Source organism: Hippocampus guttulatus, chromosome 14 (assembly GCF_054856545.1).
Source record: "Hippocampus guttulatus isolate MCC_2025c chromosome 14, RoL_Hgut_1.0, whole genome shotgun sequence".
Lineage (NCBI taxonomy): Eukaryota > Metazoa > Chordata > Actinopteri > Syngnathiformes > Syngnathidae > Hippocampus > Hippocampus guttulatus.
Window position 1 is genome coordinate 13,422,587 of NC_141274.1, and position 23,995 is coordinate 13,446,581.

The window sequence follows — 23,995 nt, forward strand, 5'->3', positions numbered from 1 at the left end:
TCGCTTATTACTGTTAACTGAAAGACGGCACTTGTAGAATTGTTGAGTCTCTTCGGCCTACGACCCAATGCCTATGAGCAAATCACAGCTGTGATGCTACACAGTACAAAACCGCACCCTTTCGTGCGATATTGCATAATTATTATGTTCCTATGCCGATCCGTCAAAATACTGTTTTTTGTGAAAACGGTCTATGGCACGAAAAAGATTGAGGACCGCTACGCGATCATTTCTTACCTGTAGCAATGGCCGTGGAACTTCCTCCAGCCGTGCTCACAGCCCTCTATGTCTGCAGGGGGCGAAAAAAAAATCATATATTCTAATTGAAAGAGCAAGAGTAATGTAGAAGGGAGGAGAGGCATTTGGCAGTTTGCAGCACTACATAAAGGACGGTTTTCACGCAGCCTCTTCTCTCCCTGCATCTTTAATGTCCATAAATAACACAGAGGATACAATGACTGCTGCAAAGATGACAGATTCATTAATACTCATTACAAGACACACACGCACATCGCACACGCTTTTATAATAGTGGGTGCGCTTTTGATTTGCATTGCACGTCAACAATTTCTTTTGTTTGACTTTGCTTGCGTTGCTTGAAGGTCGTCTTACTGTCGTGAATGCTTCCCGGTTCACATTCCTTCATGTCATTGCCGCCCCCAGTTCCCCCCCCCCCCCCACCCCACCTTTAAAAAGTTGTCAAGATCTCAATCGCTCAATCAAGATCTTTACGTGACTTTACTTCCCCGCATGTGCGGTGGTAGAAATAAACTAACAGGCCTATTTGGACCAAGTAACTAGTAGAAAGTACAACGACTGTATCAGTTTACAAATGTAGTGAGTAAAAGACCTAAAAAAAGTAAAAGTACGTACAGATACAAAGAATTTCTATTTCATTACTTCTAAGCAGTGAGCGACACCTTCCATTAGCATCGCGCAAATGAGTCTATGGCGCTTTTGCCGTGACTTCTCCGAGTCATTCTTTGCTTTGTCCCTTCGCGCTGGCTCAGTGTTTCACCTCTCACCTTTCTCGCACGTGTCTCCTCCGTAACTGGGCAGGCAAAGGCAAAGGAAAGAATCAATCTTGTCGATGCAAGTGCCTCCATTCTCACATGGCTCCGACTGGCAGTCATCAACGTCTGCAAGGAGGAGGAGAGAGAGAGAGAGAGGGGGGAAAAAACCCCCATCTCATTCGGGCTCACATGAAAAGGATGGTGACAAGAAGAAAATGTGTCCATTTGTGTGACATTCAGCCACTGTCACAAAAACAATTCTGCCACGTGTTCTTGTTTCAAGAAGAGGACTACATTGATGCTAGAGAGCATCGTAGCATGACTTGAACAGGAGGTGCGGAGGTTTAATCCCTTGTGCATATTTTTTTGTCCGTCCTATTGTCTCACATAAGGAGACGCTCTCAATGTCTTCCAAAATAGCCTGTGTGTGCGCTGGCGGCTTAGATCCTCCTTCCTCACATGCAGAAACAAATATAGCGGTGCCTTGAGATCCAATTTAATTCATTCCGTGACGATGCTTGTAATTTGAAATATAATTATTTCAAATAATTTCCCCATCGAAATGAATGGAGATGCAATGATTCTGTTCTCGTCTCCCGCTAAAGTAACCTTTTTTTTTCTTCAATTTTTTGCTTTAATTCACAGGTCATTGTTCTGCTCCTTCCGATGTGGGTGGTGAAAGCTCGATATCAATAGAGCTGTATTATATTGCATTATCTCTAGCGTAGCTCCATCTAGTGGATGCATAACGCAACCGCAGCCATGATTGTAGCTTCTATTTTGTCCTTTCCTTATCGATCTGGAATTCATTCAGTCATACACCAGTCACCCATCAACAACGCCTCATCTACCTTCTATTCATCCATCATGTACAGTACGGATCCTCATCCATCCAAAATTCACATATCAGCACATCTCTCAGCCGTCATCAATCATCAGCCATTAATCCATCCGTCATTCATACATCAACCATTATTAATCCACAATACGCATACATCATTTGTCCATCCGAAGCACAAAAAATAATTGTGCTCCTAGGAAATAAGGCGGGTAAGGACTACGAGGATGTCACCGCTCGTGGTTCGTTTATCCGTCCGCGTTCACTTCCTCGAGGGGTGACCGCTTCATCACTCAAGTGTGCCCTTAAGAGAACCACTTAAACACTCCAATTTGCTCCTCAAAGGCAGAGCAGGCGTGTGACGGTCCGTGCGGGTGTCTAACGTGAGACTGCAACATGACTCACAAACATCCCGACGGCATCATTACGTACACCATTACAATGTTATTAGATCCGGTACGAGAGCTGTAATAAGCGTTCCACTTCTGCATCGATAACGTTCCGTGTTTGGTTTTGCTCTTGTTGTACGCAGTGGTCGAGACATTGTTTGCGCCTATGCTGAACCACATGTTTCTAAGCGTTCATCATTTTCATCATCACACGCGTTGTGGAAAGGTTTGTAATTGCCTAGAGATGCCACAAGATTGCGAAAAAGCACTACTTTTGTCCAAACAAAGCTCACCAAATCACTTCAACAATTCCTTGGCACCAAGTTGCCACAAATGTCGTCCAAAGTGAGACTTAGCACAAAAAGTGAATTTAGCATGTAGCATAGGTTAAAAAAAAAGTCTGTAAACAAGTAGGTATGCCAAACTGTAGACTTCACCGTATCTTTACTTACCTCTGGAATGACCTTCCGTTAAATATTAGCTCATTCCCTGTCCATTTTTAAAACTCATTTTAAGATGCATATTTACCGCCTCGACGTAACGACGACTTAATCATGCTGATGTGTGCGGGCGTGTGTGTGTGTGTGTGTGTATTAGTGTTTATGTGCGTGTCTGCGGAAGCATCACTCACCAATCTCACAGTTCTCCCCCGCGTAGCCTTGTGGGCAGTAGCAGCTGTAGCCTGTTCCCTGAGGAAGGCACTTTCCTCCATGCAGACATGGGTTTGTCACGCAGGGCTCCACTAAAAGAAACAATTCAACATGGGGAGTGCGTATGAATTTAAATGTGGATAACCACATTAGCACGTCGACTTCACAGTGCTGAGGTACCGGGTTCAATTCCAGCTCCGGCCTCCCTGTGTGGAGTTTGCGTGTTCTCCCCGGGCCTGCGTGGGTTTTCTCCGGGTACTCCGGTTTCCTCCCACATTCCAAAAACATGCATGGCAGGCTGATTGAACGCTCTAAATTGTCCCTAGGTGTGAATGTGAGCGTGGATGGTTGTTCGTCTCTGTGTGCCCTGCGATTGGCTGGCAACTGATTCAGGGTGTCCCCCGCCTACTGCCCGAAGACAGCTGGGATAGGCTCCAGCACCCCCCGCGACCCTGGTGAGGATCAAGCGGTTCGGAAAATGGATGGATGGATGGATTCTAACCACAGTCACTGGACTGATACAGGAGACTCACTGGTTATCTATGTTCAATCAGTTCAAACAATTAGAAATATTCTTGTTGTTAACAACAACAAAAAGAGTGTTCATTTATAAAATAACCTTTCAGCAGTTAAGATGCTTGGAAATTCAGAAATGTACCCCTAGAGTACGACTTACTAGACTTATCATACCAGAATGTCATAATATTTTCTTACTATTGGCAACAACAAACCAATTTCATTAATAGCATTATTTTTCGTTGATGACCAACTGGGGGTCCCTTCAGGGCTCCTAGCCTGATATTCTTGGGGTAATTTGGCTTAATAGCAATTGCAAAGAACAAAAGACAAACAAACTAAATTAAATTAAAGCAGTCTATTATGGGAGAACTTCTGCTAAGGTACCGTATGTCTTTGTATTTTCAGTGTCATGAGACAATCTTTAAAAACAAACACTGTAAAGAAAATATATACCGGTACATGCATACAGTGGTGACTTGAGATATAATTTGGGGATTTATGGAGATAATAGCCGTCGTTGATTTGTCTGCCTTGACTTGTGAGCAAAAATTTGAGATATGGACACTGTATGATGTCTTAAACTCAACTCAATCAACCTCAAAACAAGAAAGAGGTTTAATTCCACTTCAAGGTCAATGTCAAAACAAGTGTAAAACAAAGAGAATTACACTTTGGGTATTTCAAACAACAGTATAACTTTGCCGCTAGCTTAATGCGAACACATCATGTGAATCACCATTGACGGCCCAAAAGCATTCGAGCCGCAGTGTTATAACCATGCTAAGCAACATATATTATGATATTTGAACGCAAACTGTGCATTCTCTCAGCCATAAATCTCTCAGCCATATATTCTTTATCATCGATCACGAATGACTAATATTATGGCTTACCGAGGAGCTGAGTCAACTGCATATAATATATGCATAGTGATAGCTGCCATATATCACTATGTCAATATTATACTCCTCCCAGGTGGTCAAGAAGGAGCTGGCTAATGTCCACTGAGTTGAACAAAAACATGTCATACTTTACATTATAGACATAGTATGTATGTAGATGCACGTGACGATTCCCAGTCCCGATGCAGATATTTTAAATGAACCAGCCCGCAGCCATGCAATGCTAATTAGCCATCACGGCAGCTGACCCACAACCAACGGCTCCAGCACCCCTCGTATCCATTTCGCACTCCGCCTCTTTTCACAGGGATCAGAAGCCAGAGCGCATCAACCCCGCCATCCACTCACAGCCGCAGTTGCCATGGTTACCATATGGAAAGCAAGCCCCGGCTCACTCCGCCGAGCGTTAGCGGGCAGCGTGAGAACTTCAGACATCAGACATCCTCGGCAGAAATGAGCAGACCCCCCGCTGAACGCCTCGGCCCCGCCATTCACCCGCTAAATGCGTGCGTGCGTGTGGTCTGTTTCCACAATTACACATTTCCATATCAATTGACAGAGAGCCACATGTTTCTCCCCTCAACCGCTCATTATGGCGACTTATAAGGGTCTTTGAAAAACACCACCCGTTCAGTGTGGTCGCAAAGCTAGCTTCTGGAGTCTTTGTTCCGTCACCTCGGACATTGTGTATGTGCACGCAAAGGCTTTTTTCTGTCGTTTGCGGCGTGCACGCGCACTGGGTGAAATTCAATCGCTAGGCTATGATGATTCGCAAGGCCAGTAAGTCAGCAGATGATGCCGAGATCGTCAATAAACATCATAAATGAATACGATAATGTCATATTATAATAAAAAATGTAATTAATAAACACCCACCCTAAAATGTTCATCATTGTTCAAACCATAAAGATACCACCAACTGTGATCACAAAACAATGATCTCATTTCAAACTCATCTTACAACATTATCCAAGGCTCGTCGGAATAAGCGCATCGCAGTTTGAGAGGCACATTTTGCATTTTGAACCTTGATCAAAACACTTTGAACGGCAAAACTGAGAGTCAAACCGTGAAGGCTGACCCGAAAAAGTTTCTCTTGGGCGGACGCATGCGTGTCTCTCGCAACACCGAACTGCGGGTCGTCAGAGGTCTAGGCCAGCTCGAAACGAGCTTCGGCAGAATACTCACGCGGTTACGTGGGGGAACTGCAGATGATTCACTGGAAGTGCAGTTAACGGTGACGTGAATCACAAGCCATAAAGAGAGCAAATTGTCAAGCAACAACGATACGTCCTTTGTGTGTTAGCATTTTTAATTGCCGCTCCACAGCGCTAAAACAAACACAGGCAGACTTTTCACTAATGACCCCGAGGCTAAATTGAGCTCCTTGTTCATGATGATGTTGTTAGAGCATTTTAGAAAGAGCACAAAAGATGAAGATAGGTTCCACAGGGGGAAAAAAAAGCGCTACACCAATCCAGGCCAAAATTTGTACCCCTCCCCGTCCGTCAAGGTCAAGGCATGCCCCAACAAATACCGAGGGAGGTGGCAAGCTAAGCTAGGAGCGACTGCGTTGCAAAGATAAATCTTGCGCAATCGGCTGTTCATTAAAGTGAGTGTTGCAGAAAAATCAATAGAGTGCGTGTGGACGGAGCTGACGGAGTGAACCGTCCTCTGGTCCGCACAGCATCAGACACCACTGACACAAATGACGCGACAAATAAATTCACACGGGACAAAAGAGATCCCTGAGACGTTCATTCACACATTTTGCACCTATTTGTGTTCAGTGGAGTTCTATTTGTGCAAGCCGCATGCATTACGTCATCCGGTAAAGTCGTTTGTAAATGTCAAGCATTTATTGGATATCCTTGATGTCCAGCTCAAGGTGCATCTAAATGTAATTTTTCTCCCTCAATGATAACACACAGAATGAACTAGTACACTGAGCTGAAGCTGGACATGAAGGATATTGAATAAATAAAATGTGCAAGCAGCTTCTCATGATTGCAAGCCGTTGGAGAGCCCGAACCACGGCAACGTGTTTGTGCATGCATGCTTTTTGTTTGTCTCATCATGTCTCGACCTTGCGGTCGTTTTCTCCACCCCCACAATCAACCAACTGTTGAAGCGACGAGGAGCAAAAACGACTTGCGCCACAAGGTCCACAGCCATCGCTCGGTCTCACTCCCTTGCAAGCTCATCCATCCACATCTCGAGTCCGCGTGGTTAAGAGATCAGCGTCTGTGTGTTTATGGCCCCTCCGCCTGCGTGCCTCCGGGGGCTCCCGCTCAATCAATCAACCTTCATCCCCGAACACAAGCAGCCCCAGTCTGTCTGTCCCCCCCCCCCCCCCCCCACTCCCAGGGTTCCTAGTCGATACGATTTACAGCCGTTCTCTCCTTTTACCGCCCAGTTGGCGGCTTTGATTTGCTTGCTGCAGATTTGCAGAGGAGCAAAGTAATCACCATCGAAATGTGGGATATCAACAACGCCCGTGAGGATTTCGAATGGCGGGCGGTAGGATGTTTGTCGTGCGCGTGCTCATTATCAAGCAAAAATAGGTGGCAAAGCAAAGCCAGGAGCTGCACTGAGATGCGCCCGTGCTGCAGACTGTCAACACGGACAGAAAGGTGGTCTCTCTCCCATTCTGATGAGAATGCAGCCGGAGGGGCTGACACTGTATTATTTTGAATATAAATGAATCGTGACAAGGTCAGGGAGGAAATGAAAAGTCAATCTTTTGTGAGAATTCCTAGAATTTTATATTTATTGCTGGTTATCAGAATTACACAAGTCCCGGTGCCATAACCCCCCCACCCCCCAAACATATTTATACCTTGTTGTCTCATTGACCTCCTCACATATTGATGATTCACACATTAAGTACACACGCCTCGTCAAGGACAAGCAGTGTACTCGACCGCTAGATCATCTGCCTTCAGGAGTCAACCAGGTGAGTCATTGCTTCACAGCGCAAAAAGTAACGGATGTTTCGCTTAAGGTTATTTGCTCTTCCACGCATCATCAAACAAACCTTGAAAGTGGTGCAAAAACCTTCACGCAGAAAATTCACGCTGAGGCGGTTTGAAAACAGGAGTCGGCAGTTACTGTACTGATCAGCATGTGGCGCATGCAGCAGACACAAATACCCCCCTTACCCCCTCCCCGCCGAGTTGACATCTTCACATTGTGAGCTAACGCTGCTAATCTGTGCATCCAACAACACTGAAGCTGCGTTTAGCTTTTGCATTTGATAGGACAACGGCTGAATAGCTTGCTAACAAAAAATCCAAACAGGACAAGACATTTGACTTGGGTTTTTAAAACAAGGATATATCTTGACCCACAGATAGGTTAAACGAGTACATTCTCGTGAATAAAAATCTGATTTACTTTGAACCCAACAAATATACTACATATCGATTGCGTTCTCATTTTGAATGAGCGTCTTTTTCACAAGTGGTACCGTGCAATAATCTCGACCTCCCTCAGCACGGCAGTGCGAGAGGAGATAATAATAACAAGGAGATGAAATGAAAGCAGGACATCAGTACTCACCAGCTGGGACCAGAGTGATGTTGCTGACATTGAACCTGCTCCCCTCCTCCACCATATTGCCTGGTAACGGGGACCCCGAGCCCACAGTCTGGGACCAGGCAGGCTCCTCCTCCTCCTCTGGAGGGGGATCCAGAGAGATGTTGAGAACTGCCACGCTCTCGACTGGAACCCAATCGAGCAGTGCCTCCAGGTTAGCGGAGCTGTTCTGGTTGTCTGCGGGAGGGCCTCCTGATCCAAGAGTCTGAGGTGGAGACGATGCGGCCGACGGGGTGAGTGTCGTTATCGGCTGGGCTGTGTGGGCTGGGGATGGAGACGGGCTCGGAGTTGAGGTTGATGTCCAAAAGGATGAACTTGTGGATGCTGAGGATGATAATGATGAGGAGGAAGAAGAAGAAGCAGAAGGAGAAGAAGAAGGAAGAGGAGCAGAAGAAGAAGTGGAGGAGGAGGAAGAAGTAAAAGAAATGGGATCCAAGTCTGCTTGGATAGATGAGGACTGTGTTTCAGTTGAAACGGTGAACAGGAGTTTAGACGCGGATAGGTCAACAATCTGAGATGTGGACATCACGGAGGGCTCGGTAGTGGTAGTTGGGCTGGTGGTGGTGGTGGTTGTGGTCTGTCCTTTCCTGTGACCTCTTTCTCTAGACCTGGACCTTTCTCTTGGTTTACTGGTCCCGACTGGACGTCGTGAGACTTGAATCTCCCCTTTGGCCTCGGCGGCGGTAATCTCTCCACTTCCTTCATCATCTCCTCTTCCCTTGTCTTCTCCTCTGCTCCTGTCCTCCCCACGGTTTTTCTTGCCCCTGCCTCTTCCTCCTCTGGAACTGGCTCGGGGCATCACCGTCACCTCCCTCTTGTCACTGGACTGGGTTGTGGTCTCTGTATCTACGCGCGGCCAGGTTTCCCCACGAGAAGAAGTCGTTTCAGGGACCGGGGTGGAGGTGGGGGAGGGACGCGTCTGCGGAGTCTCCTCACTAATGGTTGTCCTGGTAGTCAAGGAATTATTGGAGGCAGTGGAAGAAGGTGTCACGTGAGTGGATAATTCTTCATTGGCTGGAGTCGTATCGTCCTTGGGGGTGCCACTCAACAGGAAACTTCCCCAGGAAAATAAGGCTGCAGATGGTCAGGAGGGTCAAGAAGAAAAGAGGAATTAAAAAAAAAATGTCGGACACGAAGCCACTCAGCAAGGGATTTGACGAGCGCTATAAATTGAAACAAAGACCCAAACAAAAGCCTCACAGATTTCTCCAGAATCGAATGCAACATCTCCGAAAGCACTTCATTGGCAATCACTTTCCTCCGAAGACACTTGATGGTGTTCAGCCACCCAGATCCCCCCGACATAATGAAAACAAGGACCACGATGACACCAAGTGTTCTGTGACCTGCCAGCTTGCGAGCGACGAGATGTTCTTCACACGCAGTAATGTTGAGAACACCTAATGATCGTCGCCTCTAATAGCCGTCTCGAGAAGGACGTTTAAGGAAATAATGGCGCTGCGTGACAAGAACGGCGAGTTAACAGCACCAGCGGAGAAGATAATCAGCAAAACAAGTGCGGGTTTTATTTATACATTTTCTTCTTAATAGGTTTCCATTTTTAATACATAACCTAAGGGTGCCTATCGGGAGAAAATGCAAAGGCAATTATGGTATTTGGTCTTTTGTACATTGAACACAAACGTCATCCTCACTGTGATGGATTGGATCAACATGTTTTTATTAAAGAAATATATATACATATATTATATATATATATATATACATATATATATATATATATACCTTTTTTTTTCCCTGCTCGCCACTTAGTCTTTTGTGCTGTCTTTTGTCTAACTTTTTTTTTTTTCCCTAGCCTCCTACCGTGTTTTCATCCAAAGAACTAACCATGGAATTAGTTGGCTGGTCTCTCGATGTAATCGACAAAATTTTTTCGACGAAAAGAGCGGGCAGTGGGGAGCCTGCTTGCCCTCCGGGGACACTTGCTGCCGGATACGCCCTGGATCCATGGAGAAAGTGGAGACCGGTGTGCCTGACAGTACTGTCCGTGGAGGATGTGGAAGACATCTACATTATTGGCCTTTTGATAACAGGTATGCTGCTGTTTGGTGTTGGCAGCTGCTGTTCTATCGCAAAATTCAACCGACGGGAGCGGCTCTATTGGAAGTGAAGAAGCTGCCGGTCACTCTGGATGGCTTGGCGCGAATGTCCAACACTCAGACTCAAGCGGTGACTGAGCTCAATCGCAATTGTGATTTTGGAGCGACTCCGCGCGATCGATAATACCATGGAGACGTTGGAATCCACACTGCGGAAAGAATTTCTGGATCAGACTGATCGGCGCCACTGAGGAGATACAGACCAAGGACTCAAGGCTGTCTGGAATTGTTGGCGGCCGTCTCTCCAAAACAAACAACGCTATCTGGCCTTTCCCCTGGATGGAAATACGCACGGAGTCTAGGGCCCCCACCACCACCCCCCTCCTTCTCGGCCATGGACTGATAAGCCGGGACTGTCTTCATGATGAGCAGACCTCGACGATGCAGCTATGACCTGTACACGCATACACATACACAACTGGACAACCACACGCGCATACACATCCTTGTTATCACCGTCTTCATCGCTCCGATTCTTTTTCCCCCCGTGACGTGGTTCGATAATGCGGAGCGCAACGGTGGACCGTGCGGCTGGTCATTACGGCTGCATCGCGGTTACCCCCCCCTCCCCCCCCCCCCCCTCCTTCCCATTCATCCTCCCCCTTATTACATGTTATGTCTTGTGACTTGTTGTAACTGTCATATGCTTATTTATGTGCTAGGGTCTTTTTTATCCTGGACTTAAATTATCCTCAGAAGAGGATAGTTCGAGCGTGGGGTTTTTTTCCCTCTCCCTACCCAGCGTTTTTCCTTTCTGAATTCTGATTGTAATTTCCCCATTGCGGGACAAATAAAGGATATCTTATATATATATATATATATACAGTATATATATGTGTATATATATATATATATATATATATACACTGTATATATATACCATTACTTATTTCAGCCCTGTGGCAATTTTGACATTTTAAGCAGCCAAACCACACATGATTGACAACAATAATAAGGGCTTTTATTTAGTTATTTTTGCATAATCTAAGGTAAAAGTGTTTACTCTGTTCTGAATTATTAATGCCCGTTTTCTCCCTGCCACACGTCTTTTTACGTCAAACACTTATTATTCTGGATTTCATGATTCCACAAAGGTGCAAACACAAAACTCAATAACGAAGGAAATATCCAACCTGGTGATGCTGTGGTGGTCATATTTCCTCGATCCTCCTCCTCCTCCTTCTGCTTCTTCTTCACATTTTCTTCACCTGCCGTTCCTTTGGGAGTTCCAGTCGTTTCCTCACTACCACCACCAGTCCCCACTAGGTAGTTCCAAGGCTTCCAAAAGGATTCGATCATCCTCGAGATGACCTGAAAGTATTATCAAATTCACAGGTGAAACTCTAGTTCAAATTTAAATGACAATTCAAATATTTAATCAAGGTTTCAACGGTGGAAGGTCAAGGCCTTCTCGAAGCACTGACCTACATTCGACAATCTAAATTCCGTTTTTTTTTTCTTCATGAATTTATTTTTAACATGATATTTTCTTCATTTTGGCGGGGTTTCTCTTACCACTAGTGGAAGCCCACATAGCATTAGCGGCACTACACTAGTCTAATCTAATCGATCGTTAATAATCTTCATTGCAGATCATGGAAATTCAGCCGAAACAAAAACTAACCTTCTTCTCAGCAGGCGTTGGAATGACAGGAGGCCGGAGAAATTCGGGCGAGTCAGGCTCAAATGGTTCTCCCCAGTCGATGCTTTGACCCGGAGATATCTGAAGGCTTACGTAGGACTCTGAGGACCAGGGGTCTGAGGCTGGGAACACAGTTAGCGTATAACCTTCCAGTTTGGGCTTCAGCGCAAAGAAGATGTGATCAACTGGACTTACAAGCATTGACGCTAAGAAGTGACTCCTCCTCCTCCTCAAGGTCTACCGGTCCGGTCCAGTTAGAGGGAGAATTGCCACTCTCATCTGTGTATCCCAGTGATGCAGAAGTAATCACACAATGTACACTTATGTAAAAGGACAGATATTTAAGAACTAAATAAATAAAAGATTTCCTCATCATTAATGCTTCCTGGTTCACATTCCTCCATACTTTAGTGAATTGATGAAGCATCGGTTTCAAAAGTCATATGAGACAAATGTAAAACCTTTAGTAGTAATGGCAGGTGGGCTCTCTGTTCCTGAAGACGCACTACTGGAATCGGTGAGGTAGCTCCAGGGCTTCCACAGGGAAGTGTAGATCTGAGAGATGGTGTCTGTGTTCTCCACTTTACCTTCGGAAATACAGATGGAAAAAAAATGCCAAGTCACTGGAAGATTTTCAGAAAAAAATTCAGAAGCCAATCCTTCCAATACTTGTGTCAATCTATCTTTTTCACAGCTGTGTAACGGTGTGAAGATGAAGCTCGGGATTAACTGTTGCCATAGCTACAGCACCGGCCGTGGCATGTTCTGTCACTATTAGACCAAATTCGAGGCTTTTACAGATTCTATGCCTGCTTGGAGTGAGGAGTTTTGGTCTGTCAAGGACATTTAAAATTACCTTCAGTATCTCTTCTTTTCCCGAACATTGAATCACTTCTCTCAGCGGCTAATAAGAAGTATAAAATAAATAATTCCAGTCCTGCCGTGAGGTTTGATTCTATCCACAACCACACTCAGAACTCAAAAGACTTGTATCGCAAATCACATTTCCCCATTGAAATCAATGGAAATGCCATTACAGTCGGAGGCCACTCTTCGCTGGGGACTGGGCCGGCCCACGAATCGCGAAAATCCCTGTATGGTTCTAGCCTATTGAAATGTATTGGTGAAAATGAAGGGAAAAAAAATCCAATTATTCAAAAAAAAAAACCTTGATTTATTCGTCAATATTTGCAGGTGACAAAGAATATATGCCTGTGAATCTTGGTATTTCACCCGACTACCTGTACTGCTCTACCATTTGTGTTTAAAAAAAACCCCACAACAACAACGCTCAAAGGGTTCGACAACAATGCTATTCGTTAGACCGGCTTTGCCATTTTACATTGGTAACATTAAGCTAAATGGAATTTAAGGCAAAGCAACATGATTGTTGTAAATTCACATGCAATGCGCTTTGTTTTATTTATAGTGTGACAGTAAAAATTAACTAAGAGCAGCAAGACATGTTTTTTTGTTGTTTTTTTTAAGAACTATTCACTAGCTGACAAACTGCCACCATACCGAGCTCGTATCTTTCATTTTTGCTCTCAAGTCAAAGTAATCAATCTAGTACTTTTGAATTGAACTGAATTGTGCAAATGATGCAAAACTGATGTGAATTTTTTAATAGCGCCGACCAGAAGGAGCTGGTAATGTTGGTGGGTTGGGCTGAGCCTTCTGCCAAAAGGCCTGCTGTGAAAAAGACTTTGACAATAAATCAGACCGTCGCCTCCCGCGATACCTCTGTAGCAGTACGCATCATACAGCGCCGTGGTGTTGTCACTTGTGATGTTCAACGTGACAGTGTGGACTCCTGGCTTGTTCCCTCCGCAGTCCGGGCGAGGGAGGCTGACCGGGTAGTGGACGCTGCCATCGGCGAGCCAACCCGGGGCGCAGCTATGCAGGCCGGCCCTCCAGGCCAGGTAAAGCTGCCCCACGGTGGCCAGCTGGCCCCCCAAGGACACACAGCGGTCTGACGCTGAAGACAGCGACAACCTGCCAGGAACTGAGGCATGAAACACCTCGCCTGCAGGCGGCAAATAGAATGGGAAGACAGATAGACACGAGGAGCTCATTTGAAGGCTGCGTTCAAAAGCTTCGACACAGTGGGGGTGCAAGAAATGTTTTCGGATATTTTTTTTCCCAATTGTCCCAGGTAAGGCAGAAATAGCGGACTATTTTTAGTGGCACGTTCAACAGAAAGCGTAGAAGTAGCAGGAAGACGTGCATTGACTACAAATAAATAAACTGGGTTTTTGAATGTCACCACTGCAGTCCTGTGATTTACCCGGATTAGTCAGAGATTCAGCAAATTTTAGAGACTTTTGTCCCCCGATTAAAAAAAAAAAAAGTTCACAATGGGGTTGGAAAATACGTCTCTGATTGTGGCTCTCCTTTCCCACACGCGAGGGTATTAAAGCAAGTATACGATAACAATTCATAAAAATGATCACTGGATAAAGTTGATCACAGTCAAAATAATCCATTATTGATTGTGTGTGTGTGTGTGTGCACTACCATCTAGTTCTTTTGCAAAGCAGTACACATCAAACAACTCTTTGGGGTCCCTTTTCCCATAATTCCTCACTCCAGCAGAGTACTCCTTATGCCCAGAGCAGTCCAGCTCAGTTGACTGGACAGAATAGCTGCAGAAGATAAGGAAACATAAATCACCCTTTGCTATGCCATAATTGCTCAAAAGAATCAGAAGACTGACTGTAATAGAGCTGTGAGCACATTTTATATTGGGAACAAAAGAAGATAACAGGACAACAACGCCAGGCTCCACCTCTACTTTTTACTTTCATGGACCTTTATTGTGCTATATGGTTGCCGCGACACAGCAATTTCGTGCTGTGAGGATAAGTGCGATACATAATGAATAAATGGATGGTTCATTTTTTTTGGTATCAATGAATAACAAGTGAAAGTATTTTTTCTGACAAAGAAAGAGTGGCGGTGTCGAACTAATGAGCATAGCAGCTAAGTGGCAAATCATTTCTCCTCGACTCACCGGACAGTCTGATCGTCCAGCCAGCCGGCTGCACAGCCGGCGAAGCCGTCGTAGTACGCGGCCCACATCTGGCCCGACGTGGCCATCTGAGCAGAGTTCTCTTGGCAGGCTCGCTGGGCGTCTGCGAAGGAGAGGGCGTAACGAGTGCTGGGAGCCTGGTAATGAAACACCACACCTGCGGAAGCACACAAACGCACACACGGGTTAGCTTTTCTCTTATGCCAGAGCAAACCAAAGGGATGATATTCCCTTGAAGAACACGAACGTTCAGCAGGCATTTCACAGATGAGCAAGCTGAAAGAATATCATTGGTATTCAGCCCAAATGCCATCATTTAAAAAAAAAAGAAAAGAAAAAAGAGATTACACAATTACTCGGGTGGAAATTGAGATGAGAAAAAAAAGAGATGGGCTGCACAGAGCCCCGCAGTGCATTAATCAAGTCAGTCATTGTGATGGGACTGATTTGCTGAATTAATGTTATTAATGCTTAATTAGTCAGAGTGGCAAATGTATTCATCTGCTGTACTTAAGTAGAAGTACATATTCTGATGTAAAAAAAAAAATGCTGCACTTGAATAAACCTGAAAGCTGCTGAAATGTACTTAAGAACCAAAGGAAAATGCGTTTTTATTGTCAAATGTAAAAGTTTTTTTAAAAAAATCGTAAATCCTACAACGACGTGCTTTGTTACTTGCCACCGCTGTAATTGAAATCAAATCACAGCGATGATAACACATCAAATTAGCAGAGAAAAAAAAATCCCATCCAAAAAACCAAAACCTTTGTTGTGTCATCACGTGGTTGGCGCTCGCGACTGAGCTTACCGTAGACCACCAGGGGCACGGCGTCTCTCTCGTAGTTGTTGCCCATGACAACCTGACAGTGGTAAGTGCCTGAGTCGTTGGTACGCAGACTGGAGATCTCCATGGTAGCGTTGAGGGGATCGGCGGCGTATCCTGGCAGCCTGACACGGCCGCTGAAAGCCTCATTCACCTTGATTACGTCACCTTTGGCAGAGAGACATCGGACGGAGTCGGGGGAGGGGGGGGGGGCCAAGAGCGAGACGGTTGACATCATGCAGACTTTAGAAAAGGACAAAGCAAAATCCTTGAAAGTCTTTTTCTCATTCGCATTCTTGAAGAAGATCACGTCGCACGTATCGAGCAATCATTTTGGATTTTTTTTTTTTCCCCCCCTGCATTGTGGAAACCTTTTTTGCCTCGATACATAACGCAAGGTCCTTTTAGGGCAAGCTTGGATGAGTGTGGAAGAAGTCAAGAACCCTGACCTCAAGCTTTTTTTATGAACTAGTACAGACACTCTGAGACCAAAAGGCGCCACAACAACAGTGAAATTAGAACTCACACTATATCTGCAAAACTTTGTTTGTCCGCTTGTAATGCACAGTTGTCCCAATAGTTTGGTCTATGTTTGAGAAAGGACAGTCGTCCCAATAATTTTGTCCATATTTTGTAATAGACAGTAACCCAATGCCCATATTTTATCCATCCAGTTTTTGTAGCGCTTGTCCTTAAGAGATTATCAGTATAAAGAATTACATTAATTAGGGCATCAAGAGGGGTGGAGCTTATCCCAGCCCATCGACAAACGATAATTTACACTTGAGAAATTTTAGTCCTAACGCGTTACACAGTTTTGTTCTTTTTTTTTTGGATTACCTTGAGCTGACAACACAACGTGTTCCAGAGGGGAGTCCTGTCCACCTGCAGGAAGTCTGACGAGAGTCCACAGGAGTCGGACAGACTGAGAGGATGAGCCGTTCGGAAGAGTGAAGACGCACGGGAGCGCGGCTTCACCGGCCAACGGCTGCCGCACGGTAGGATGAGTGACCTTCCTCATGTTAACTATGGAGGAGGATGCACCTGCACAGAGGACGAGAGCAAGCGGCGTACACAATTGTGAGGATTCGTGCTTGCAACGTCGAGAGGGGGGAAAGTGGGCTTCGACATCCATTTTTGCCCGAGCACGTCAATACTTTTGAATTAAAGCACGAATCCGTCGTCTCATTGATTAGTGCTCTCTCGCAATGTCGTAGGGGAGAAATTTAAATGAGGGTCAGCTGCGGCTTTAACCCAATTTGTCTGCTGATCAGACATCGCGGATTCATTAGCAACTTTCAACGTTCTAGCAATAATCTTTGTCATCACTCTCGAGAAAAGATCTCAATGCTCATTACGGAAATGCAAAGTGCACGCGCACGCTGTGGTGATCTTCATTCTGCCTGCTCCTTTTATGCATCTGTTTACTGCCATTATATTCACATGAATGTCAAACCGATTTTTTTTAAAGATCGCCGCAGAGCGCAAAGCGGCGTGCTTCACGGCGCCGCGCATTAAGAACAATGTCACCATGACAACAGGATCACCTGAAAAGAAGTCACCAAACAAGCTCGGTGTGTCCAACAGCAACATAAAAGCCATATGTTTATTTTCATTTGGTGTGACCATATGCCCCGTGAGATATCGCAACGCTAAAGAAATGCGAGTGAATGCAAACTAGTGTGTGTATAAATACACAAATAAACTAAAGGCCTTTTGGAATAATACAAACATCCCTGGAGGATATTTCCATCTGCATTTAGATTGGACATCTTTCACGCACCCAGCCATCCCCCCTGAGATTATTTCGGTGAGCTCAGGAGAGCCCCCACAACCTGGCCCTCAAATCAGATGTAATCACACAAGAACCATGCAGCCTGAGTGTGAGGAGCCTGGCTGACAGAGGTGGGGCGGAAAGACCGGTCAAAAAGAGCTGGTGTAAATTGAATGATGGAAATGGAGGAGCCTTGGCTGACAAGTGTACTCTTAAGCATGCAACTGACAGAGGGCATTGTTAAAATAAGGCTAAAAGTAAGGGGAGGAGCACTGGAAGTGACTTAAAGGGACACTCGCTGTCTTTAGCAGGCAGCACTCTTCTTCACGTCGACTCCCTAAAAGGTGGCGAGGGGACGTTTTGAGGCAAGCTGGCACAGTGGACGGCAGATGAAATGCTTTTGCTGAAGGATCTGACACAGTCTCCCTGCAATCGACACAACCCAATCCTTGGTCCTTTGATAGGTGAATCGAAAGAAATAACCTCCAGTGTTTGTTTTTGCTGATGCTGTGCAACCACAAATGCAAGTCGACAACGCACGGAGAAGGACAGGTTATAATGCAGAAGGTGTGGTAGAAATGTGACACGAGGCAACGTGTCTGGTTGGGAGGCGCCAGTTGCATGTGGCAGGTGATAACTGACTGTTTATGTAGAAGAAATAGGCGAGGCGTCTAAAGCACAGATTGTTCGGAAACTCAGAACCTTTTTCAAATGAGCGGTTCGGTTATTCGGTATCCTAAAAAAAAAAAAAAATTAAAAAGCGGAGTAGCGGAGCCTCGTGTGATAGGCGGTACAAGGAAGTAGATGAAGCACATGCTGCCAATTATCGGCTACATTCACAAATTAATGAGAGCAGAGCACGCTCTGAGTTCCTGTAACACTTGAAGACGATGAAACTTACACTTAGTAATTATGTTTGTCTTTTTAGTTTAAAATAGCTTACCTTAACCAGAATCCTGCGTCACATTCTACCCAAAGGTAACATTCTGGTGGGCTAATACGCCTTTTGTTGCAGTAAATCTACTTCCCATGACTACACTTCTTCTAAATGGACGACGAAGAAAAAGATTTACAGTGGCAGAAATTGACCGGTTAATCAGCTCAAGAGATTTCCCTTGCTTGGACATCGAGCTGATGAAAATTTAGAACTCCATTTTTGTTCTTTTTGTTGACCCAGAAAATGACCCCGGGTACATCATCTCGTATTTTTCACAAAAAAAAATGCGGCCCCTCGCAATCATCGCAAAGGAAGGTAAAGTTTTAGGGTTTTTCTTTTCTTCCGTGTCACCTTAGGATAATCACATAAAACAATCTTGGACGACATAAGATTGTCAGGTGTTTACCGGTAACATCTTTCGTCAGGAAAGACCAAAATCAGGCCAAAAACATCTCGATTGACTTTTTGTGTGTACCTGACCTTAATAGAGGTGCTACCAATAACCCCCCCGCCCCCTCCAAATTTTTAGAGCAATTCACTGATCTTATCATAAAAAGATGAGGGAACATTGTATATCTGTTGTGACATCACTCCTGTAACCTTTCTGACACCTGGCATTACGCGACGCATTTAGTTAAAATTAATTTTGTTGTTCATAAATGTGAATTTCACGCCGAGTCATAAATGAACAGATGGTGGAGTTAAATTGCATAAATGGCTTTGGAGACGTTCCAGCTCACTCCCGCAGAGTATGTCGACAAACATTCCCAGCATGTCAACTCTCACTTACAACACTGAAATTAGCGAGTGAATAAGAATAACGACGAAGCAGATGTTAACTCTGCGGATTCCAATCCAGCTGCACTTCCTCTCTTCACTTATTCATCCATACTTTATACTAAATGGACATGGACTGCCATTGGAGCTGGAGAAAAAAAGAAAAAAAAAAGCCCAGGTGCAAATACATCACCAACAATGACCTCATTCCACGAATTGACCCATTAGGTTGTTAATTATCTTGGGATGGGTGGCTTCCATCAAAGTGGTGAAAATGCTCTTTCAGGAGAGAGTGAAAGATGGCAACGGATGAAAATCCCATTTCCCGCGTCTCCCGAGATGCCTTCGCATTTCCTCCATAACGGTGGTTTTTATAGCTCGCATCATAGTGTCCTCGCTGGGTGTCCTTGGTATGACCTTGGACTAATAATCTGTTGGGCAGCCTTGCTGGGGAGAACAAAGTTGGTGAAGGCGGCAAAGTGAATTTGCATGTAGTTTCTGCATACGTATATTGCTAAAAAAAAAAAAAGTCACTCATAAAAATGGTAATGCTGCCGACTGCTGTGAGTACACCTGATCCACAATGTCCAATTCGACCTCGTATATTCTCGGTGGTGGTTATTCCTTCTAATCTTCTAATCTTCAGACGCCATCACTCAAGAGTGATGTCTCATCATGCATTCGCTTCTCATAAACTATGTTTGGGTTTTGGGTGGAATTTCTAGATGAACCTAAAATGCACTATAATCTTTTTAGCGGAACTTCATTTGAGTTTCTCTTAAACTGTTGCAATGCACATGACTGACTGTTAAATATTTCAGTACGTTTTGCATCACTTGCTGTTGTCCAACATGGAGCACCGATGGCAACCATTCAAAACAAGGTGTTGGATTTGCAAACACGTCCACCTCGATTGTTGTTGTTGAATCCAAAGAACTCACCAAAGCCAAAGCAGTGCAGCAACAAGAGAGTCAAGAAGACGTGTCGCCCGGCTGCGCATCGAGGAAGCGCCATCTTGGACCTGGATGGTTGAGAGATGACAGAAAGCAAGGGGTCAAGTTCAAAAAAACTGAGGTGAGCCATGAAACGGTGCATTCATACATACAATGCTTAAGTACGTCTCTGACAATCACATCAATACAATTGGGAGCTCAACATGACAATTGTTGCTGAGCTTGTTTGTTCGTTAATAAAGCTTTTTTTTAAAAAAAATATCTGCAAACCTCATGGACTTTTGTTATTTTCATTGCCATGTTCTCACCTGTAGTACAATGATGGAGAGATTTTTCATGATTGAATTTTGAAATGATTGTAGACTCCTTTTCAAAGTATCGGAACAGTGAGGTCAATTGTTTTGTTTTCGACGTATCAATCGTTGAGTATGAGACAACAGATTCACATTGAAGTGTTTTTTTTTTTCCTCAGGTGCTTCCATCTGGATCTAATTCATAATTTAGAAGATTGCATTTTTGGATTGAATGCATCCATTTTTCATGTGAGCAAAAGTATTGGAACATGCCCAGGTGTGTTTTGCTGAATACGATAAATAGACCTGAATGTCTACACAGTTTCACTTTGGGGTTTCGCCTGTGCAAACGTCTTTTACAGTTAAGAGGTGGAGCCAATAGCGGCTGAAAAGCTGGTTACTGCTCTTTGCTTCATATTACCAACCGTTGTACACTACTCAACACTAGACATCATCTAACTGACTGCATCAAATATTAATAGACCAAATTCTCCATAATGGCCTTGCAGATAGATCACTAGAAAGGTTAATCCGGTGCACCTCAACAGAGGGCTAATGCGGGCTAATGTAATAAGAATTAAAAAAAAAAAAAAAAAAAAAAGAAGCCACTTGAAGCAGCCACAGTTCATTGGGGCTCCGCATCCTGAGCAATTAGCTGTGTTGGACCTTTGTGTGAATGTGAGGTTAAATACGAAGGTGCTGCAAGGAGACAAGGTGACCTTGAACCACCGTGTGGCGCGGGGGAACACAAAAGTAGAACGTTGCATTTAGTCCGCCCATTATTTTGTCCATCAAGTTTCCCATAGGAACGCTTCACTGACATGAAAACTCATTTAGCTGACATTAGTACACCCCGTCGCGTTTTGTTCGTGCGCCGGGTAGCGAAAGGCCATCTGATGTCCTCCGAGCGAGCAGAAAGAGATTTGGTCCACCAGTGGTCTACCTCAAAAACTCGCCCCTCAGCTATGAGAAGATTGTGGCGCCGAAATCCAACCACGCATCCTAACTAAGCTACTGACTGCGCCAGAGAATTTGGATGGCGGCCTGAAGCTTCCCAGCTCAATGGGGAGGCGGATTGTTCCATGGCGCGATGAGATAGCGATGGAGAGGAGTTTGTTTGAAGAAAAGGACGGCTCGGCTTTAAAAACGCACAATTTTCATGAATTAAAAGGAGAATGAAGCAAACGAGGATCCGCAAGAAAGGGTTTACTGCTGTTGGAATACGATGAGGCTGGAATTAGCTTTAATATGTTTGGAGTGGGTGTCAACTTGTGGTTGCCACACGTGGCTCACACATCTGATGTTGGGGGGTTCGAATCCGGGCCAATATGCATTTTCCATGAAAAACAGGAGTTGGCTAAAAAAAAAAAAAAGTCTCAGAATGATGATGATGCAATCAAACAAAACCAAAAAAAAAAACGGCGACCCCGATAGAGGTAATCTTGATAGAAAATTGATGGAAAGATGGATCAATGTTCTGCATCTCCATTTCAGCTGCATCAAGAAAGTAATTCATTAAGGCCTCCTCGTCCTCACCTAGGTAACTGCAACTCATTCCAGCAGCATCCCCAATGCTCTGAAAGAGGATTATGCAACACCGATTCAAGCACCAATAAATGAACCCAACAATGTCAGTCTTTCTGACCATGTGAAGTTTCGCTTTAAAAAAAAAAGAAATCGAAAAGTGGAGCGTGTGAGGCGAAAGAAAAACTCCCTGTAAAGTAGTATATCACCCCTTTGACACCAAATAAAGCACCAAACAACAACCATGTGAGTGGGGTTTTTTTTTTTTTTAATGGAAACTAAGTTCCTGAAAAGGGGGTTCTAGTGTGCATGAGACCCCGCTGTGGCACACACTTTTAAAATGTCCCGCTGGTGAAAGGTGGGTTTGGTCGTCGTGATGGTCTGTGACAGATTGGGGTCGAGCTACTGGACTCTTTGCGCATTGGAGATGTGAACCGTGAGTTGCGCTCGCTGGGTGGTGCTTTGTAAAGCTTTGGACGGGGGTCACCAACCCCAGACGTTTGCCCATCGACGGATGCATACAAAGTGTGGAATCCGAGAGCCTCGCCCTGGCAGGGTCCCAGCCACCCCGATGCCCGCCATCACAATTCCCAGTTTAGGCCACGGACATGTGAATGGATGCCACACAATGCGCAACGCTGCGTGCCCATGGACGGAAGTTACCGGTGAGGATTTACAACAGTCACCAGCCATTAACAGCGGCCCCACATCACGTGCGAACGCCGCCTCCTGAGTCACGCGCTGAACACAAATTGAGCAGAAGCCTTTAAAACGCTCCAGTGGACTTCAATGTGGATTTATATCTATGATATATTTTCACCACCTCGCCTGAATGGATGTTGTGAGCCGGTGACAGAGATCCAAAACGTGCAACTCGACCGGCATATAAAACGGGGGATCGGGATTCAACGGTCTGCTCAGCAAGAAGGCATAACCCAAATATGAATCGGATCCAAACCGCAGGGAAAGAGGCCGTTTTGTCTCAACACTTTAATATCCCGCTGAAGGCGCATAGAAATATCAAGTGACCGCGGATGGACAATGAGGCAATGAGACAGACAGACGGATGCAAGTTACTTTGAAGCCAAGTTGTACTAAACCAGGTCAGCTTTGCCCCCCGATTTTGTCCCTGTGGCCATGGCGCGTTTTCTACTCAAGCATCACATCAGATTGCAGACGATGCACATGATAGGTCAGTGAATTCCGCATTCATGTGAACACACAATGACACGAGTACACATTTGGGCAGCTGGCATCCCTGTTAAATTTCTATCAAAGCTTGCTCAAACTTGAAAAGATTTCTGTATGCTTCACAGATGATACAGTAACTGCCAAATGCTCTTGATAGATGGGATTTATTTTTGTGTCCAAGGAATGTGCATTATTTGCACGAATTGTTTTTTTTTTTCTTCAATGTGTTTCCTTCAAAAAGTAAAGAGTCCCACTTTCAGTCTTGTATGTCACCACTTCACAAGTGACCGAATCTCGCCACTGCCTCCGATTAATTACGTCTCACCAAACTCTGAAGTGCCGACAGCTCCCGATGAGTGACAGACAAAAGTAGGGAGCGGAATAAGAGCGAGGAGAAGATGAAGGAAGACAAATGAAAGGAAGGTCATTTCATCGCCCTTGTCACATCCTCACAATGAAAGCCAGTCCACAAAGCTGCGGGAAGCTCTTGTGCTTTTCCGTATTCACAAATGGCACATGCGGCCCCAGCTTGACTTTTAAAAAAACAAAACAACAAGACTGAAATCATATTCTATAGAGGGAAGCAATGAGAATGGAAGCAAATACAATGGCGTCTTGAGGGACCCAACTTACTAGCTGCCACTGATTTACGGTACGACGAGAGCAAAAAGATGCGAGCACCGCATGGGCAGTGAAGTCAAACTCGACACACTTCACAAGGGGCAAAAGTTTGGCAGACAGTGAACAATTCTCCAAAAAAAAAAAAAAAAAAAAAAAGAGGATTTAAGATGTTCAATCCTACTCCCAATTGAAGTTCGGTTTCAAACTAAAAATCAAGTTGCTGCCCTGAGCTGCTGTTCTAGCTCACCTTAAAGATTGATGAATTGGCTCCACCACACCAAACTCATTGAAAAGTCTTAACGGACCTGCGCTGCTTTGCACACTAAGAACAAAAAAATTTTTTTTAAAAATGGCCATCCCCAATCAGATTTCACAATAATGGTCCAAAATGTCTTCTTGTC

The 23,995-nt window shown here is 44.7% G+C and overlaps 1 protein-coding gene across 1 annotated transcript in view; it reads right to left on the bottom strand.

Moving 5' to 3' along the window:
* Positions 1-23,995, bottom strand: part of LOC147195209 (neurocan core protein-like) — a 33,168-nt gene that overhangs the window by 4,059 nt on the left and 5,114 nt on the right. Inside the window, exons 2-15 of the mRNA XM_086128762.1 lie at positions 19,954-20,033; positions 16,365-16,568; positions 15,510-15,692; positions 14,684-14,858; positions 14,188-14,315; positions 13,412-13,696; positions 12,132-12,257; positions 11,866-11,949; positions 11,653-11,792; positions 11,162-11,339; positions 7,873-8,982; positions 2,872-2,982; positions 1,026-1,139; positions 238-289 (exon numbers count right to left, since the gene is read on the bottom strand). Coding sequence (XP_085984888.1) covers positions 238-289; positions 1,026-1,139; positions 2,872-2,982; positions 7,873-8,982; positions 11,162-11,339; positions 11,653-11,792; positions 11,866-11,949; positions 12,132-12,257; positions 13,412-13,696; positions 14,188-14,315; positions 14,684-14,858; positions 15,510-15,692; positions 16,365-16,568; positions 19,954-20,026 — 2,963 coding nt within the window. The 5' untranslated portion in view covers positions 20,027-20,033. The remainder of the gene's footprint in view (positions 1-237; positions 290-1,025; positions 1,140-2,871; positions 2,983-7,872; positions 8,983-11,161; positions 11,340-11,652; positions 11,793-11,865; positions 11,950-12,131; positions 12,258-13,411; positions 13,697-14,187; positions 14,316-14,683; positions 14,859-15,509; positions 15,693-16,364; positions 16,569-19,953; positions 20,034-23,995) is intronic.